This window comes from Enhydra lutris, unplaced genomic scaffold, assembly GCF_002288905.1.
Source record: "Enhydra lutris kenyoni isolate GAN:26980312 unplaced genomic scaffold, ASM228890v2 scaffoldscaffold39, whole genome shotgun sequence".
In the NCBI taxonomy this organism is placed as follows: domain Eukaryota; kingdom Metazoa; phylum Chordata; class Mammalia; order Carnivora; family Mustelidae; genus Enhydra; species Enhydra lutris.
The window spans coordinates 27318257-27339515 of NW_019154123.1; the positions used below are offsets into that span (position 1 = coordinate 27318257).

At 37.4% G+C, this 21259-nt stretch overlaps 1 protein-coding gene across 1 annotated transcript in view; it reads right to left on the bottom strand.

Annotated features, from left to right (window-relative positions):
• The window catches only part of LOC111155012 (oxysterol binding protein like 11), a 95304-nt gene that overhangs the window by 14841 nt on the left and 59204 nt on the right, over positions 1–21259 (bottom strand). The window contains exons 8-10 of the mRNA XM_022515005.1: positions 17310–17450; positions 10141–10639; positions 6886–7072 (exon numbers count right to left, since the gene is read on the bottom strand). Coding sequence (XP_022370713.1) covers positions 6886–7072; positions 10141–10639; positions 17310–17450 — 827 coding nt within the window. The remainder of the gene's footprint in view (positions 1–6885; positions 7073–10140; positions 10640–17309; positions 17451–21259) is intronic.

Consider the following 21259-nt stretch of genomic DNA (forward strand, 5'->3'; position numbering starts at 1 on the left):
GAGAGCTAAGAGCTAAATCTTAAGCTATCATCCTACTCATCTCTAAAGTGAGAATTTGGTAATTGATAAGGCATTATTCTTTCACTTCCTAAAAACATGACAAGTTAGCCTTTTAGATGGTCTAGACTCTGTCTCTACAGCTATTTGGAATACCAGAAAATCACTGAATATATTAACTTGGCTTCATATATAAAATTTTCATTGATTGTGGTGCCTGGCTGGCTCAGTTGGGGGAGTATGCAACTCTTGATCTCAGGATTGTGAGTTTGAGCCCCACATCAGGTGAAGAGGTTAAGATTTTAACTTATAACTTTGAGTTTTATTGATATATATATATATATATATATATATATGAAATACTCACATGAAGGATAATTACATTTTATGCAGAACTACTGAAGGAGACATTCATTGCCTGTTTGTGTTTCTAAATGTCACTTATATAAGGATACCTGCAACAAATCCCTTTAAATTTTAATACCAGGAAAACAGTTTGTCTCTATTGAAAACGTGATAGGCTTCCTTTATCAAACAATGAGAAGTATGTTGAGCATCAAGTTTCCTTTTTTACTTTAATGTGAGTCAGAATTAAATTTTCTTTTCATGTATAATAATTATCTAATCCCTCTTCCATTGCTATGATTATTATAATAATAGACCTTTTAAATATATGACATTTTTCCAAAAAGCCTTACAAACAGTTTCCAAAGATAGGGTGCTGGGCTCTAATACTACACTGAAAGTTTCTTGAAGGCAGAGGTAGCCTTTCTATACTGTACCTCCAGTAAGCAGGAAAGTGTGTCACTTGGCAGACAGTTCACATAATCTTAGTATCATTCCACTAGACAGACGATAGAGTGCTATTTATCTATACTGCTAATTCTGACCTCACTTTAAGATGACTTTATAAAATCATCATCATCCTAAAGTGAGTGTGGAAAATGGATCAGGAGATAGACATGGACAAGAGGAATAGTTAAGTAGGCTCACTTGGCTGCATTGGACAGAGTTGTGGAAAATGAGGGAGTAAGGGAAGACAAGTGGAAGATAATATATTTATATCAAATGCAGATAGCAGATAATGTGTCTGCTCTGATGTAGACAGCAGTAAAAAACTAGGCTGTCTGAGGAGAGAGGCACACCATTAATAAAGGCATAAAAGAAAGCCTTCATTATAATATTCTTATAAAATCAAAAAAGATATCAAAAACAGAAAAGACAGTTTCTAATAGGAATTTTTTTTTTAAAGATTTTATTTATTTATTTGACAGACAGAGATCACAAGTAGGCAGAGAGGCAGGCAGAGAGAGAGGGGGAGGCAGGGTCCCCGCTGAGCAGAGAGCCTGATGCAGGGCTCGATCCCAGGACCCCAGAACCATGACCTGAGCTGAAGGCAGAGGCTTTAACCCACTGAGCCACCCAGGTGCCCCTCTAATAGGAATCTTTTAAATGAGAAATTAGATGAAACCACTGGTCCTGGGAGAGATCAGAATGGAAAAAAATGAGGAAACTTTAGTCGGCTGAAAGTATCCGTCAACAGTTATGGAAAGAGTGTGTATGTGAATCCAAAGGAAAGAGACTATGTTAGAGAAAAGGGCAGTACTTCCAAGTGACAGAAAAATCAAGTGAGTGTGGCCTTGTGGATAGGTAAAGTGTATGAAGGGGAAAAAGAAAGCAAATATGATGACTGACCATTAACAAAACTGAGGATGTCTATTTAAAATTATTAGGGGGTCTTCAAAAAATCGGAGTATGAAAACCAGATATCAACCTGTTTTTTATCAATACGGGTTTTAGAATATTGGTAGATGCTTCCTCTAGGAATCTAGCTGCCAAGGTGGAAGAAGCTGCAATCATGCAGAAAGGCCACATGTGGGCCCTCTGAATGACAGTCCCAGCTGGGCTCTTGGTCCGCAGCCAGATCTACTGTCTTCTCCCACATGAGTGAGCTAACCTTGGAAATCCAGTGGGTCAGGCCCTTAGATGGCTGAAGCTTCAACCAACATGAAGGACATCATGTGAGAATCATCCAACCGAACCTAGTCAGTCCAGAAAACTACGAAAGATAATAAACTGCTATTTCAAACACTTATGTTTTAGAGAAGTTTATTACTGGCAATAAATAATTAGGATGTCATCCAAAGCTATCTTAGCTGCCCTCTGACTTCTCTATATCCTGTTAGTTAGTCCTTAAAGGGTCAACTCTGAATGTCTAATCGGTTTCCCTTCTTCTAATCTCTCTTCCCTCCCCCTGCCCCCCAGTCCATTCTTTACCTGCCACCAGATAGGTCTTTTTAGAAATATTTAAAACATATAATTTCCAGGCACAAAATTGCTTAAGGTATTCTTGCCAAAAATGCATAACCTGAACCTTAAAAAAAAAAAAAAAAAAAAAAAAAAAAGACAAACCCACACTGAGAAGCAGTTATAAAATTGACCTGTCATTGTCGTAAGAAATAGAGAAAGGCAATGGAAATATACCAGAAGACTAAAGAGACATAACAATAATACGAATGCACGATCCTGGGTAGGACAAAAAATACTGCCAATTACTGGGAAAACTGACAAAATTTAACATGGACTGTACTTAGATAATAGTATTAATTTAACATAACAATGTTAAATTTCTTGAATTTGGCAACTATTCTGTGATTGTATGAGAGATGTGATTCTATATATTTCCTTGTTCTTAGGAAATTCAGACTAAAATATTTTATTTTATTTTTTTTTTTAGAGATTTTATTTATTTATTTGACAGAGATCACAAGTAGATGGAGAGGCAGGCAGAGAGAGAGAAAGAGGGAAGCAGGCTCCCTGCTGAGCAGAGAGCCCGATGCGGGACTCGATCCCAGAACCCCGAGATCATGACCTGAGCCGAAGGCAGCGGCTTAACCCACTGAGCCACCCAGGCGCCCCAAAAATTTATTTTTTAAAAAAGATTTTATTTATTTATTTATTTGAGAGAGAGAGAGAGATGGAGTGAATACATCTGTATGCAAGTGAGGGAAAGTGCAGAGGGGAGAGAGAGAGAGAGAGAGAGAAAGGATCCTTAAGCAGATTGACTGATGAGCAAGGAGCCGAACACGGGGCTCAATCCCAGGACCCTAGAATCATGACCAGAATTGAAATCAAGAGTCAGCTGCTTAACTGACTGAGCCACTTAGGTGCCCCACACTAAAATATTTTAAAGTGTCAGGTCTATAACTCTCTAATGTTTCAGGAATAACAATAATAATGATAATGATATGTAAATAGAAAAAGATTTTGATAAAGCTAATGAAGCAAAATGCTAACAACTAGGTAAGGGATACATGAGAGTTTGTACAACTCTTCTGGAGGTTTGAAATGACTTCAAAAGATAAAAGTAATTAAATAATATATATTAATTCCATGCTTAACATTTTAATTGGCTCCCCACTGCCTTCGGAATTAAGATCAGAATTGTTGGGGCACCTGGGTGGCTCAGTGGGTTAACCCTCTGCCTTCAGCTCAGGTCATGATCTCAGGATCCTGGGATCGAGCCCCGCATCAGGCTCTCTGCTCAGTGGGGAGCCTGCCTCTCTGCCTACTTGTGACCTCTCTGTCAAATAAATAAATAAAATATTAAAAAAAAAAAGATGAGAATTGTTAGCAAAATAGTATACTGTATTCTTGTATCAGAGTTAAGAGATACATTTAAATGGCAAAGACTTAACAGGAATACAGATAAACATACTTAATTTGAAAGTAAAAAAAAAAAGGTACTATAACTAGGGTTGGATTTTCACAGGTTAGCTCAATTAAACATTCCAACACAACTTTCTGTACATGTGGGTGTTTACAAGCATCAGTGTCCCCCGAGAGGCTGACCCTCACTGCCCTAGCAGCTGGTACCCATGTTGTTAATATGCACTGATTTACTCTTGCCTGTGGCTCTAGCATTTTCATTTCACTTACTATCAACTCTTTGGCACTGAGGAGAACATACTAATATCAAAACTACCCTATTAGTTCTTCATGTCATTAAGAATGACTATCAAAGAAATGAAGATGATAAGTGCAAGAAGAAAAACAGGAAGAGAGCCTGCAACAGCTGTTTTCAAACCTCTGCAGGGCTCTCCTAGGAGGAGGAAGGGGATAAAAACAGTGAAGCTCTAAAAAAATCAGATCTAAGAGTTCATATCTAAGAGATTAATCAGTAATATGTTAAAGGAGTAATATATTAAAGGAATAGGTACAGTTTGAAAGGATGGACTAGATTCTATCTCCAAGAAGAGAGAAATTCACTCCTAATCATATTTCCAAAGAAAAATATGCAAAACTTTATAAATCACTTACTATGTACACTGTATAGATGGAACAGAAGGCCCCAAACAGTACAGTTCTATCAAAAAACTTACAGCCATATTGGGGGAAATAAAACAACTCAATCAGGAGAATAAGTTTGTGTATAAATAATGATTTTTAAAATGTTTTTACAGGTAGTATGAATCCTGTAGGATTTCAAGTAACACATACATATGCACATACACATACACTCTCAGAATTAAGTTTCAGGGACCAGGAATAGTTTGCAAAAAGACAACTAAAATCACTCCATGTCTCCTTATCCAGAAAATAATACTTATGAGAGAAAAAAATAAGCAACAGGCCACTAAGAAATAACTTAGTGTCATGATAATAAGATAGTGCTGGCTTGGGAAGATTTATCACAGTAGTTGCTTTCCCTAAGCATTCTACTCAAGCATATATAGAGACTGAGGAATACTTTCACCAAGGCAAGAATGTTACAGGGATATAAGTTTCAGCTCTAACTTCATATAAATAAGGGGAGTCTGAATGGACTGCCCCTCACTCACTGTGAGTTTTGTGTGAATAAATGTTTGAAAACATTGAACTATCAGTTTTCAGACATGTTGCAAAGGGATATATGCACCTAGTAAATGTTGGTCTACAACGTCTAAAGCCCCAGCTGGTTTTAAGGTGTGAATCCTGTGATTACTATAATGGACAGAGTAAGTAGAAGCACATAAAGCAAAGTGTTAACCACAATAATACCTTCTCTAAGGGTAAGAGATGACTATTTTGACAATGTCTAGTGGTTCTGTTTGGGTAATATATGTGTGTATTATAATTCTTGTCGTTAGTGTTTTAAGTCTGTGTTTTTATTTTTATTTATTTTTAAAGATTTTTACTTTATTTATTTGACAGACAGAGATCACAAGTAGGCAGAGAGGCAGGCAGAGAGAGAAGAAGGGAAGCAGACTCCCTGCCGAGCAGAGAGCCTGATGCAGGGCTTGATCCTAGGACCCTGGGATCATGACCTGAGCCGAAGACAGAGGCTTTAACCCACTGAGCCACCCAGGCACCCCTGAAGTCTGTATTTTTTAAAGGCCCATTTGATGTCTGGGAACCAATCAATCTCTCTTTCCACTTCTAAAATTTTTAAGTACCCATTTTTAAGAGTGAAAAAGTAAAACAGCTATATGCAATTGGCTGGAGGGAGAGTACTTTGGTAATAACCCCTTATAACTGTTGGTCAGCACCTATTCAAGTTCAACTTCCATTTCCTATGACCCAGTAATTCCACTTCTAGGTATCTATCCAACAGAAATTCAGGCAGACATTCACCAAACAATGTTCTAGCAGCACCATTTGTAATGGCCCCAAACTGGAAACTACCCAAATGCCCATCAGCATTAGAATGAATTAAGTGAATTGTGGCATAGCCATACAATGTAATATCATCTTCAGTAAGGAGAATAAACCATGCTACACATGGATGAACCTCAAAAACGTAATATTGAGAAAAAGTCAAATGTGAAAGAACACAGTGTATGATTTCATTTTAATATATATTTCAAAAACAGAAAAAGCTAATCAATGGTGTTACAAAGTAGGATAGTGGCTACCTAAAGAGGGAGGGGTATACATGGTTAATGTGTGTGTGTGTGTGTGTGTGTGTGTGTGTGTGTGTGTGTGTGTCTGTGTGACTGTAACAGGGCATGAAGAGGGTCTCTAGGATGCTGGTAATGTTCCATGTCTAGATCAAAGTGCTCAGATTTTTACTTTGTGAAAATCATCAACAAGAGATGTATTTTTCAGTGAAGAGTTACAGAGAAAACTATCCCTACCTTAGGGAAAGTCAGAACAGACATGAAGGGCTTAAGGAAAGGAGTCAGTATCCTTTTGAAGATTCTATTAGACAACCTGTCTTCATGTAGGTTGGATGATCTGGCCCATGCTGAAGAGGCTGAGAAGGGGGGGGTACAGGAACTGGCCATTTCCTGATGGGATTAGAACAAAGGCCCTATTCCATCACTGCACTACCTGAACTATTTCATATGACTCGATACATTTTCATGCTACCTTGGACCAACAGCTGCCTTCCCTGAGGCCTGGATTGAGTCTGAGCCCCTTTAAAGGCGAAATTGGGCCAGAGACCGACTGTTCATTTGTTAGGAATTCTACTCTACATATTGTTACCTATTTAACCAGGAAGATTTTGTAAGAGTAGATAGATCTGTCACTATTCTAAAAACTAGATCAGGATGGGGGCACCTGGGTGGCTTAGTCAGTTTAGTGTCCAACTCTTGGTTTTGGCTTAGGTCAGGATCTCAGGTCATGGGATCGAGCCTGGCACTGGGCTCTCCATTCAGCATAGGCTCTGTTTCTCCCTCTCTTTCTGCTCCTCCCCCCAAATTGCACTCTCACTCTCTATCTCTAAAATAAATAAATAAAATCTTAAACAAACAAACCAACAAAAAACTAGATCAAGATGCCCAGAATGTCTCAAGAAAGTAGACATAAATAAAACTCCAACTCCATCTACATAAAACAAAGCAGGAAAGAATAAGGAGTTACAAACAGTAGAATAAGAGCCAGGTATCATTAAAATGTTCTTACCGGTGTAGTTTGCCACCATAAAATGGCTTAGTATGAAAAGTGATGCTGGCTGAATACCCAGTTTTTGCACAGTTGACACTGACTTTACCACCCAGTTCTACCCAAGGAACAGTTAAAATTGACCGGGCATATGCACACGGTAGAGAAAATGTATACTCTTCTCCATGCTCCAATAGACTGAGGACACCTGAATGTGAAAACATAAAGATGGTTAACATCTTAAAAAAAAAAAAAAAAAAAAAAAAGAAAGAGAGAGAGAGAGACAGTTATAAAATATCCATTATTAGTTTTTCTCAAGCCTAATAAACAAACATCACTATTTTACTTAATTTTCATTTAACTTTGGATTCAACTAATTTCACTTAAAATTGTATTTGTAACATTCCTGGTAATAGTGAATCTGAGTTACATTCATTATGACTTTGCTATCCCTTTGGGGTTCATGGGACCAGAAAATGTTTTAGTAGAAATAGATCAAGATTTCCCTCTAAGAGACTCTTAAAAAAAAAACCTTAAGTCAGATTTTAAGAATATGCTATACTGCCTCATGGTATAGTCTGATCATTAATACTAACAACTTTCTTAGTTTGAGAATAATTAATATCTGATGCTGTAGAGTCTCAGACCTTTGTCTCCGTTGAATGAAAAAAAGCATTCTTCATTCTATGTATATTAGGAAGAAAAAAACTAATTGTCATGAAAACTATGGTCATAGTAATAACTTTGTTTGCAAAATTCTGAAGAATTTGGTGTGAGGCTACAAGAGCTGGAAGTGACAGTTTTCAAACAAATATTATTCTAATAAGACTTGTTTTATATTAAGTGATGCTGTATTAAGGATTTTTTTTTAAAGATTTTATTTATTTATTTGACAGAGAGATCACAAGTAGAGAGGCAGGCAGAGAGAGAGAGGGAAGCAGGCTCCCCACTGAGCATAGAGCTGGATGCGGGACTTGATCCCCGGACCCCGAGATCATGACCTGAGCCGAAGGCAGAGGTTTAACCCACTGAGCCACCCAGGCGCCCCTAAGGATGGTTTTTTAAAAGAAAAAGTATAGGAAGAGAAATTACATTAGTGAATAATCAACTTATACTAGATAAAGAAGAGACACTAAGGATATCTGAGCTACATTACTAACCCAAGCTCATTATCTGGGTCACTATCAGACTAAATACTGAACTAAACTCTAATGGTATCTTACTCTTAATGAATGCTCATTAACTACTCTGTTCTTAATGTTTGCAAATAAGGAAGGGCAAGAGTTATAATATTTTAATATAGTTAATTCTTAGAATAACCAAACAAATAAACTGAGATTCTCAAGCAGTTTACTTTACATAAAGGAACACCAACTATTTTCTTGTATAACCTTTATAGTCTTCACAAAGGGCAATAATAAATCAATTATTATCAAGCAATTTCATAAGGAACCTGGTTCTGGCTGTAATACATTTATATGTAATGGGAGCTGTCAGAAGGCATACAGACAACATACTCGGGTATACTTGAAGGATTTAATAGTAACTGCTGATTCATTTTAAGTTAGAAAACGTATGTTTTGATTACTTTTCAAAAAATATGTCACCTATAACCTGGATTTCTGATCTCTTATTCTAAAACCTCATTTGCCATAAGTATCACACACAAAATCTGAATAATTTAAAATCAGTCAGTTTTGAATGTATATGTTAATAGTCTTGTTAGGACAACAGATTCAAAGAATTCTAAAACCTCACTTACATCATCATTAAATGGAATTTCCCCCTAACAAATAAAAACATGTTCCTATTAGAACAAAATGAATTGTCTAAGTCCCATTTTCTGATTTTGTTTACTTTCTATTGAGGTTACTAAAGAAATTTAATTTCTAAAAGGCATTCCACAAATATATAATAAGCACATAAATACCAAAATCACCTATTTTAGACCTTCCTCATGATTAATGCAAGGTTAAGATATTAATGCTTTTCCTTATTTCCTGAAGTATTTCCTTCTTGAAGAGGCTACCATCATCAGATTCTCAGTAACAGCTAACTGTCCTCAGGAGAGTATGTTAAAGGAGGAGGTTCTAAATCTCGCTATGCCTTAACTTTTGTGACCTTGAACATATCTCATCATTACGGACTTTTTTTCATCTATAAAATTAAACTGATTTATGAAGATCTTAGAGCTAATGTTATGAAGCTTATAAGTGAAGATGGCAAAATTTTAACTAATAAAACATTAATACTTTCTAAAGTTACAGAAGCTTTGATTAACTTAAAATATTTGGAAATTTCTAAGACTCATATCACAAAAGATCTTAACAGTGGGGAAAACTGAAAAGGGGGATAAAGTATTTTCTTCAGAGGTATTGTAACACAGTCTCAAAATGTTAGTATCATATATCATAGACTTAATTATGCCATGCTAACACTGTAATATTACATTCTGAACGTATTATTTAATGCACAAGGGTTTTCCTTTAACATTAAGATGGTAGGGTTTCTTCTACCATTATATTTTCACTAACTTTGCAATGGTTTTTGTGGAAGCTTTTTGTTGTTGTTTACTTTTTGGGTATTACCTTAAATTATTTTTTCATAACCTTTTGCTGAAGTGAAATTAAAGACTGGTGATGTTTTAAAATATTACTTCCTTGGGAGCTATAAAAGATCAAACTAGAAGATATTTCTAGGTAATATATTTCTTGAGTGCTTTTTACAGTAATGAAAATATGGAAACAACTTCAATGTCCAAATAAAGGGAATGGTTAAATAAAAGATGGCAAATATCTCATTTCATAGGGTATTATACAGTCATCAAAACATGTTTTAAAGTATTATCAATGACATGGGAAAATGACTATTTATTGCAAAAAAGCAGAACACAAAACTATATAGAGAACTAATCCCAACTTTATAAAACAAAAATAAAAGTACCAACATAAATAGAACAGAAAAAGTACAAAATGCTAGCTAAACTCAGCCTTCTCTGGATGGAGGTATTAGGGACGGTTTATTCTCCCCTTGATACTTTTCTAAGTTTTCCAAATACTCTACAATAAAAAATTTTATATTTAAAATCAGGAAAAAAAATTAAAGATAATTTATATTTTTCCATAAATATGAGGTCCCCTTCCTCACCATTCTGGAACACATTAAAAAATGGAAAAAAGTGGCACATGTAACATTTTAAATTTATATTTATCTAGCTTCCCCAAACTTAAGATTATAGCTTGATATTAAAAATTGGAGAACAGTTTCTCTACTTACCTTCTCCAACCATGGTCACGCCTATCGACATGCCTAAGAATTTGCTCTTAGTCCAGACATGCGCATTTACACACATCTTCCTTTCCGCACATTCTGCATAAAATCCTGAGACTGGAGGATGATGGGAAACCTGCTCAGCAACAAATCTGACTGTATAACAGTCTGATCCCACCTGGCTCAAAGTCTCCTCTGACAGAGGAGTGTGATTTGTGACTGCCTGGGTGGAAGAGCAGCTGACAACACTGGACGCCACCTCACTTTTTGGCATCCTCCAGGAACAGTGAAACGTTTCTCCAATGATAGGATTGTACGGTTTCTTAGCAATGGCTCCTTTACGGCCTTCGTGAAATGAGGTAAGGTAGTACTCAACAAAACGAATCATTCTATCCTCAGCTGTGGCTCCATTAGTGATGGCTATAAATAGGTCTGGATGAGACATAAAGTCTGCATACATTTCCAGCAAGGAACGCTTCTCTAGGATAAATGTAGGAAGCACCACCTAAAACAACAACAAAAATCAACCAAAGAGGAAAATTTTAATCCACGTGTGTATCTGCAGAAAACTATTCCTATCTTTCCAAAAACATTTCATTCTAGATGAGTATTAAAAACAAAGTCACAAAAGTCTCTGGTCTTATTAAAAAATAAGCATGCTTAAAAGGAAATGAAAATCAAGTGGTTAAGATTAAATATGACTGTAAGAGGGTCAGGTAGAAGGTATTTAAAAAAAAAAATCTTCTAATTCCTAGACTGGATATCAGGTAAATGACGGCAAAACTCAAATGCTGGCCATGCCTTTTTTCCTTTCCCACTTTAAAAATAAATTACAGATGATTGATTAAGATAGAAGAGAAATTTTAATTCCCTGAAAACAGACTAAAGAGATCACCGATCAAAGCAAATACTTTAACTTACAACTTAATTTTAAGCACGAGAGAACTGTCTTTAAGAAGGGAATTTTTAATTTTATTTATGTTTTTATTAAAGATTATATTTATTTATTTGAGAGAGAGACAAAGAGTGTGAGTGAGAGAGCGAGCGAGCACAAGCCTGGGGTAAGAGGCAGAGAGAGAAGATGACTCCCTGCTGAACAGGGAGCCTGAGGCAGGCCTCGATCCCAGGACCCTGGGATCATGACCTCGGACATAGGCAGATGCTTAACTGACTGAGTCACCCAGGCAACCCCAAGAAGGGAACTTTTTAAGTAGGCTCCACACCCAATGAGGGCCTTGAACTCACAATCCTGAGACCAGGAGCCCCACAAGAAGGGAATTTTTGTCTTTTTGCCTTTCGTGAAGATGGTACCAAAGGTGAAGAAGGAATCCCCTGTCCCCCTGCCCCAAAGCAAAGGCTCTGAAGGCCAAGAAAGCAGTGCTGAAAGGTGCCAACAGTCATACGCACAAAAAAAGAAAATTCACATGTTGCTCACCTTCCCATGCATCAAGACACTGCATCTCTGGAGGCAGCCCAAATATCCTTGAAAGAGTGCCCCCAGGAGAAACAAGCTTCACCACTATGCTGTATCATCAAGTTTCCCGGCTACTGAGTCAGCCATGAATAATGTAGAAGACAACAACACACTTGCATTCAAGCACAAGATCAAACAGGCTATGAGAAAGCTCTAGGACATGGAGGTGGCCACTCCGATCAGGTCCAATGGAGACAGGAAAGCATATGATCGATGAGCTCCTGGCTATAATGCTTGGGATGGTGCCGAGAAAATCGGGATCACCTAAAGGGAAGTCCAGGTGGCTAAATCTAATTTTTTTTTCATTGAAAACAAAACAAAACAAAAGAAGGGTACTTTTGACACCTAAAGCCAGGTAAGTTTAAGTTTAAGAAAGATTAGTTTTCTTTCTTTCTTTCTTTTTTTTTTTTTAAAGATTTTATTTATTTTGAGAGAGCAAGTGAGCATGGTGTGAGCAGGGGAAAGGGCAAAGGGAGAGGGAGAAAGAATCTATAGTAGGCTCTGAGCTGAGCTCAGGGCCCGATCCCTCAACCCTGAGACCATGACCTGAACCAAGGTCAAAGTTCAACCTTTAACTGACCGAGTCACCCCAGGCACCCTGTGGATTAGTTTTCTTCAGAGCAGAATTGGAGAGGCACTGTAAACCAGTTCAACAAATTAAGAAAGCAGTCCTGTAATATTTTTCAAGAGCCCAAAGATGTTCATATCCATTTAGCCTAGTAATTATTCTTCTAGAAATTTAGCCTTAGGAAACAATATGAGTAAAGAAAAAGAAATGTGGAAGTAAAATTAAAATCTATGTTTTTAAACTGTGGTTCTAGCAAACTTAAAGACCAAACTTCCACCTGATAAACTTTTTATCATTTAAAAAGACAGTTATAGAAAAAAAAAAGATGGTTATGAAGATGATACAACTAATACAAAAGATATCACTGTTTCAGATTCATTTCAGTGTGCACTGAACACATACATCTTAATTTCACTTTCTACTGAAATCCATTAAAATTATATTAAATGTATTTTATACAAAGACAAACCTGAAGATACCAGGGAAGTAGACAAAGCAATAAAAACTTTTTTAAAGAGTGTGCACACAAGCTGGTGCGGGGGGAAAGAGTGGGAGAATCATAAGCAGGCTCCACACTCAGCACAGAGCCCAGTGTGGGGCTCAATCTCATGACCCTGAGATCATGATCTGAGCCCAAATCAAGAGTCAGATGCCTAACCAAGAGTCAGGAGCCACCCAGGTGCCCCCGAAAGCAACATTCTGGGAGGTAACTAGAAAGCTGACTCTTGTACAGTAGTTTGCAGATTCCAGAGAGGGCTCAGGAACTGACAGCATCAGGTATCTCTGGATCTGGGGGTTTACAGGAATGCTAAAATGATGACTGAGTGGAATCTGTGTGCAGAGCAACTGAATCCTTAAATCCCCTCCCCAACTCCACACTTCTGGTAACCGCCCCTCTTGCACCCCAGCCAAGTTCTGGAGGTTTTGTCTCCAAAGAGTGAAACAAGGCAGCTTATTCTCTAGTTTGGGGAACATCAGGGGCTTCCAAGAGAATGGATACCATACTGATAACAGGTATGAAGTAACTCTACATGAAATAAACATTAGATGCTAAGATCCTCCCCCACCTTACTCTCTTCTCTTCCACCGCTCCTAGTTGCTTTGCCCACCAAGCAGGAGATCAGAATTCCTTCTGGGGTATTTCACCAACCGGAGAGGGAAAATCTAATGATACTAACACCAGGTTCCCCCAACAAATCCAGATTACTTGTCCTGAGAAGCACAGGCTCCACCCATATGTTCAAAAGTTAAGTCAGGTTTTTAGTTTCCCTACACTTAAACGTGAGCAGAAATCCAAGAAATATCAGATCTCTGAGAAAATCCCTAAATAGGATTACAAAGACCAAAAACAAAAGATAAAAAAAAAATTTTGGGGGGGGGGACTTAAAAATAAAGATAATTAATATCTTCAGACTTGAGACAATATTAGATATATGAAACAAATATGCTTTTTGAAAAACAAAATTCAGAACACTTTTAAAACATGGTAACAAAAATTAAAAATCAAGAGAAGGCTCAGAAGATAAAATTGTGAGAAAATCTCTCCACACATAGAAGAGAGAGAGAGAAATGAAATGAAAAATTAGAGGACCAGAGCAGGGAGTCCAATGACCATGAAATAAAGATTTCAGAGAGAAGAGGAAAAAACACTGGAGACAGTCATCAGTGAAGAAATTCAAGAAAATTTCAGAGAACCAAATTATGGCTGTCCTGCTGCAAAGGCCCACCGAGTGCCCAGAGATAATTTCAGACTTCAGGGGACAAAGGACAGATTCCAAATTTTAGAGAAAAACAAACAAACAAAAGAATTCACAAACAGAAGATGATGAACGGGAATGACATCAGTCTTTTCACCAGAATGCTGTAGCAAGGAGGCAATATTCTAAAGGAAAAATTAACTGCAAGTTAGAAATTCTATCCAAACTAGCAATCAAACATGAGGACAAAATAAAGATACTTCAAACACACATTTTCACACTTTGCCTCCCACAGATCTTTCTCAGAGGTTAAAGGACGATGTGCTCCACTGAAATGAGAGGAAACCAGAAAGAAGAAAAGAATACAGGAGACGGATCTAGCACAAAAGGACAATGAAAGGACATCCCAGGAAGAAAGCTGTAGAGCAGACACAAGGAAACTGGTCCAGATCAGTGATGTGATTCAAGAGACAGATGTATGGAAGACTGTCATCCATGCCCTCCATGCTGCCACTGTTACCGTCTTTTGAAATCTGAGGACAGAATGCTCAAGGGAAACTGGTCCCATCTGCATCTGTATTTGGCTGGTGGTGGGCATCTGTGGAAATGCCAACTCTCCTTTCCATGCCCTGCTGTCTGGGCTGGCTGAAGACATTCATTTCACCCAAAGACATGTTCTGGCTTCAGTCTACTGCTGAGTGCTGGGAAGTTAGGTCACAGTTTGCTCAGCTGAAAACACTGAGCAGATTCTTCCCTCTGTCCGCATTCCTGCTGAATGGCCAGTAACTGGCTCACACCAAACGCTCTAACTTTATGAGCCATGTATTTCACAAAATTTAGAATTTTGCCTTCTCATGTCTTCAGAAAGGACTCTTCTAAACTTCCTCAATAATTTATAAGATGCTAAAGCCAGGGACTCTGTTTAGCTTATCTTCTCCTAGGAGGTTTCTTCTATGAACGGCAACAGAGCCCCTCCCTTATACAGCTAAACTTGTGCTGGCTATTCACTTTTTCCTAAATTAAATAACATTGTTATGGGGGTACATATGCAGGTGATAAAACCATTAAAAAAAAAAAAGTAGGGCTCTATCTAGGTAGGTAGTAGGTTAGATCTAGGAAACACAGGGGACTACAACCAGGAGGGGACCTCAGAGCACATCCTTCTGGCAACGTTCCAAGACCTGATAGGTGAGGACACCTTTTACCATTGTTCTTGAAACTGTTCATACACACAGAAGACTGTGTGTAATATATTTCATAAAGAAAGAATGTTAACTGAAAAAAGAAAATGTACAGAACTGGAAATAAACTACATTATATGAAGAAAGATTAGAAGGAATTCTCAAAACTTAAGTGTTGTGTGGTTAGGATAATGAAATCGTAGGAGATTTTTTCCTTTATTTCCTCAAACTTTCTGTGAACTGTATAATTATACTGAATCCATAATATTATTTAAAAAGGAACAAAATGAACAGTTATTACTTTTTCACAACACGCAGGCTGGGACCACGGTTACCTTTCTTGCTGCTGTAGTTCCAGCACCTAGCACAGTGTCTGGAATATAAGAGGGGCTCAAAAAAGTATCTGTTCTATCAGTGTTTTGTTAGAAAAGAAGGTAGATGTGACTGCAGTTTAGTCACCAGATTTCTAAATGTTGCTCAAAAGATACCATTCTTTTTAACGTTATGTGAATGTTCATAATTCATGGTTGGTTAAAGTTAATGATTTTATATATAAATACTATATATGTATTTACATCTTTAATTAACAAGAACAAATGTCGGGAAGCTGTATTATATATAGTTATCATGCCTAGAGAAAGCTTTACCATCTAGCTTACTATCATAGCACATTCTTTTCACATGTTCTTATGCCTCATAAACCCCTATACTGTTTTTATGTCTCATAAACCTAAATCTACTAAAGGACAACAAACACCAGAATAACCAAACAAACCTTTAATACCATTATTCATTTTAACTGATTTTACAGCTAAAAGTCTTTTCTGAAACACTAATATTGAAAATATTTGTAGAACAGAAATGACACCCCGTTGAAATATTAAGGTTAGATAAAACAGGAAAGGTTAATGGGTTTCTTTAATAATTCCTAAAATGTCTATTTCTTAGTAGGCTTTTAATTCAATCCATTTTCTTTTAAACTCCCCTGTAATCACTGCAAGTCTAAGTAAAGAAAGAAATGTGTTTTGATTTTGAGATGCTCCAAAGTAAACGCTAACGGCAAAATGCTTTCTATAAGTCATTTTCACTACCTTCACTGACATCAAAACCCTTAATTTGAAATATACGTCCTTATGTCAATTCTGAAATTCCTCACTAATGCCAAGTATACATAATCCCATACTGGTAATATCTGACATACATAGGTTTTGAACCTAATTTCCTTTTCAAATTAACACCATAGATTGACTGCTAGAATAAATGAAGATGTACTAATTAGATAGCCTGGAACTGGAAAAGACTGACGTAAAATTAAAAACTATAGACTAGTGTTTCTCAAACTTTAATGTATATATGAACACATGGGGATCTTATTAAAATACAGATCTGGTCCTCTAAGTTGGGGGTTGGGGGCTGAGACTCTGAACTTCTAGCAAGTTCTCCAGCAATGGTGACGCTACTAGTCTTCAGACAACAAATAGTCTTCAACAAATAAAACTGTAAGATATTTAAAGTGATTTGATGTATGTGTACACTGTAAAAGAATTCCCATATCTAGTTAATTCAGACCACACTTTTAAAGTAAACAAGGCAACAGACCAGAGGACTGCAAAGTATGGCCTTTGGGGAAAATCTGGCCTCTGTTTTTATAAATAGTATTTCGTTGGAACACAGCCATGCCCAGTCCAACATATTATCTATGGCCGCTTTCATACTATAAAGGCAAAGCTGAGTAGTTCCAACAGAGACCTGTGTGTAATATTTATTATCTGTCCCTTTACAGAAAATGTTTGCTAGCCTCTGTTATTGATAACACCCCAAATATACGATACAACATGGGAAGAGTAAAGTAGACGTGTCAAAGTCTTTCATGATTTTCTGGGATTATATCCTTTCCTTTAGATTCTCCAGTTCTGTATACCAAATGACCTCTTTTATTTGCACAGAAACAAGATTACAGGTGTTTACTTGCCATGTGACTTCCTGCTGCACAAGATAACTGTCAAATTTTTTATCAAATAAGAAATGTTGATCAAGAGACTCAGAAACCAGGGGCACCTGGCTGCCTCAGTTCCTGGATCTTGGGGCTGTTAAATTCGAGCCTCCATGCAGGTAGGGAGATTACTTAATAAAATCTTTAATAAATGAGAGAGATTAAGAAACCAATTCATAAAGAATAAAAAGACCTGACAATATTAATAATAACAGGTCATCCTGACTTACTGATCACCATAGCCAGTTATCCCGTTACTTACTCTCGTTAAATCCATGCCCAGCTTCAGCTGTGACAAGAGATGCAGGATGACACTACGTTGCTCTTCCACAGCTCCTAGGTCATCCTCCTTGTTGTCACACGTATCCTCTACCTCATCATCTGCACTGATTTCTTCAGGTTCCTTGAAGTCAAACAAAGCAAAAGTCTAGTGTTATAAGTGCTTATTAATACCCATTAAGAATAAAAGTTTCTTTTCTCTCAGTTTCTTTGTTCAAGAAGACTCTTGTGTTTTCTTTATTTTCAATACAGAAATTGGATTAAACAGCAAGCTTTGCAAACAGATAGGACAGACTTCGTTGCTAAATAAAGGACAGATTTCACAGCCACATTAAATAAAAGAAGAAGAAAAGTACAAACAGCAGACTTGAAGACATTTATACTGGGCCTAAGTGAATCTGGGTATGAGCAAAAAAATCTTTCTAAAAATATAACTTCCATCAGTTGGCCATGAAACAGATTTCCTTCAATGAGTCCATTATCATTTACACTGAACATACTGTGGTTCTGCCATAAAAATAATAAATAAAATACATATATTTTGTAAACATGGGATTTTTCAAAAAGAGTGAAGTGTCTCATCTGAATCTCAGGCTTTGAGGACTGGCCACCTGCTTGGGGACACCACGAACACCTGTAATTTAAGTTGAAGATGCTTTGGGAATAAAATATTTGCCCTCCCTCCTTTAAAAGATTTTACTTACTTATTTCAGAGAGAGAGAGAGCGCGAGTCAGGGAGGAGCAGAGGGAGAGGGACAAACAGACTCTTGCTGAGCAGGGAGCCCGATGCGGTGCTCAATCCCAGGACCCTGGGATCATGACCTGAGCCGAAGGCAGACGCTTAACCAATTAAGCCACCCAGGTGCCCCAATGTTTGCTCTTTTTAAAAGCTTAAACTAGGGACACCTGGGTGGCTTAGTTGGTTAAGCAGCTGCCTGTGGCTCAGGTCATGATCTCAGGGTCCTTGGATCTAGCCCCGAATCAGGCCGGGGAGCCTGCTTCTCCCTCTGCCTCCCACTCTCCCTACTTGGGTTCACTCTCTCTAACAAATAAATAAATAAAATCTTAAAAAAATATAAAGCTAAAATTATACAAGTAAAATTTGTAAAAGTGACTGTACATATCAAGTCTAACTACTACAACCTATATTTTGATATCCACTCATTCCTGGAGAGGTCTGGAAGAAACCGCAGGGTTGAAGAGAATTCCAGGTGCAGGTATGGAAACCCTACGCTTGCTTATGGCCATCTTAATGCCACAAAAAGGTTCTCTGCACAGCTCTTTAATTAATCAATAAAACAACTTCTTGAAAAAGTGAAAGTGTTTAACTGTCATTTCAACAGCGTCTTAGTTCCAGATAATTGGTTAAGAGAAATTTCTTGTTTCTATTTAAATAATTTTAAGTAACAGTTTCAAATTCCAAGACTCTGTAGAATCTTATATTCACCTCTCATGTGTATGTGGGGGAGGGGGGTCGTATCCCACCTGTCAGTGTACCTCTTTTTTAACCTTTATGCAAGAGAGCATTAGTACAGTAGACTTAGGATTTTTAAAAGGAAATGATTTTGTCTCTGACTTTTGATTTTCTCTTCACACAATTAAATTCTATCAAATAAGAAGCCCATCTGTTCTCTGCAGCTAGGCAAAAACCATTCCTAATCAGGCATAAAATCAAGAATGTAATGTTCTCAAATATTAAAAATATTAAAAACAAAATATGAAACACATTAAAAGTAATGCGTTCCTGCTCGTTCTTTTATCTTTTTCTCCTTTTCTCCCTTCTGTTTTACCAAGGAAACTACTATGCGCAAATTCTCATAATTTAATTAATGGTCTAGCTCATTTCCTCATGTTAAGACCATACAGACAACTACTGTTTATGTATTTCAGAATTACTTCTGTTTTTACAACCTGAAGGAGAGACCCCAAAGGCTTTCTAAATCCCCCTTTTCAAAGGCTAGGAAGTCTGTCAAGAAGTACTTCCTGTTGTGTACTCTAAATCAGTTGTATAATATAGTCTAATAAAGTTTAAGTGTACTTGTGACTATTTATTCACTATACAATGGGGAAAAGTTGAACATCCTCCTCTCTACATATGGATACCAAATATAATAATTACTCATTTGAGAAATGTTGAGAAAAGCCCTATTAGGTCTTGATTAAATAATGTTCTCTAACCCTCTGAAGAGATACTATTACATATGGAGTCAGAACTTGGGACACAGATTAGTAATGCAAATATAACCTTAACATTACTACTTAACACAAAGTTTACTTTGTACTTTGGAATTCCTCTAATGGAAATAATATTAAAGAAATAAAACATAGGGGGAGCCTGGGTGGCTCAGTTGGTTGGGCAGCTGCCTTCAGCTCAGGTCATGGTTCCAGGGTCCTGGGATCGAGCTCCGCTTCAGGTTCCCTGCTTAGCAGAGAGCCTGCTTCTCTTTCTCCTTATGCCTGCCGCTCTGCGAACTTGTGCTATCTCTCTGTCAGACAAATAAATAAAATCTTAAAAAAAAGAAAAAGAAAACCTAATCTGGTAGAAAAAAATATTTAGGAGTACAGTTCTTGTTTTATTTATTTTTTTTTTTATAAAAAGTCTTGTTGTTTATTGGAATAGAAAAAAGAGGAATTCTATTAATTAATTACTGATTCTAAATCTTGGTGTAAACAGAAGAACTTGGAAGCTCTCCTTTCTTATCAAAATGTCTCTTCTTAGAGGTCATCATCCCTTTCCTAAAGAAAAGCTTAAGGTAAAAGCATTACCACAATTCAAATGAATGTGCATGAATGTTTAATAGCCCTATAAACCCAGAATGGTTAGCAGACAGTGACAAGAGCTGTTGAGTTGCTGGGAATTTATAATATATGGACACTGCATGGCAAAGCAAAACCCCAGTATTCCACCAAATTCATACTAACCTCATCTTTGTCCTTCTGATTTCTGACTTGAGCACAAAGGAACTGTGGGCTTCCTTCTAGCCTTACTAGGATTTACTTTTTCCATCACCTGGCAACAAAATCTCCCCTACTAGGTATCTGTCTCCAGCTTGCAATAACACTCATATTTCAAGAAGGCATGTGTGGTATTTTTAGAAAATCCAGGTCTATTCTGATATGCCTGAGTGTAGTGTTTTTGTAATTAAAAATAGTACCTGTGCATTTCTTTCTTTCTACTTACACTCAGTGATATATCTGGTCTACTCACTATTTCAAGATTTAGAGGGCGCCTGGGTGGCTCATTCAGTTAAGTGTCTGCCTTCGGCTCAGGTCATGATCCCAGGAGTTCCGGGATCAAGTCCCACATGGGGCTCCCCGCTCTGCTAGAAATCTGCATCTCCCTCTGACACCGCCCACCTCATATTTTCCCTCTCAAATAAATAAGTAAATAATTTGGAAATATAACAGTGTTCTTCCCCTTCCCATCTCTGTGTCCCACCTTTAACTTACATCTCTCTAACCCCCAACATCCTTTGTATTCTCATTGAGAAGAGTGAAGATGTTCAAGTGTGTAACTTACAGTTTGTAACTTTCACTTGCAAATTGCATCTCTTATCCTGATCGCTCTCTAAAACTTTGGTTTCATTATTTCTAATTGTTTTTAAAAAAAGATTTTATTTATGTATTTGACAGAGAGAGAGAGATCACAAGTAGGCAGAGAGGCAGGCAGAGAGAATAGAGGGGGAAGCAGGCTCCCCACTGAGCAGAGAACCCGACGTGGGGCTCGATCCCAGGACCCCGAGACCACGACCTGAGCCGAAGGCAGAGGCCCAACCCATTGTAAACATGAGTCATGTTTACAATCATATATCCTCCTCTCAACATAAAATTCAGCATGTTCAAGGGCTCCTGGCTGGCTCAGTTGGCATAGCATCTCTTAATCTTGGGATTGTGAGTTTGAACTCCACACTGGGTAGGAAGATTACTTAAAAA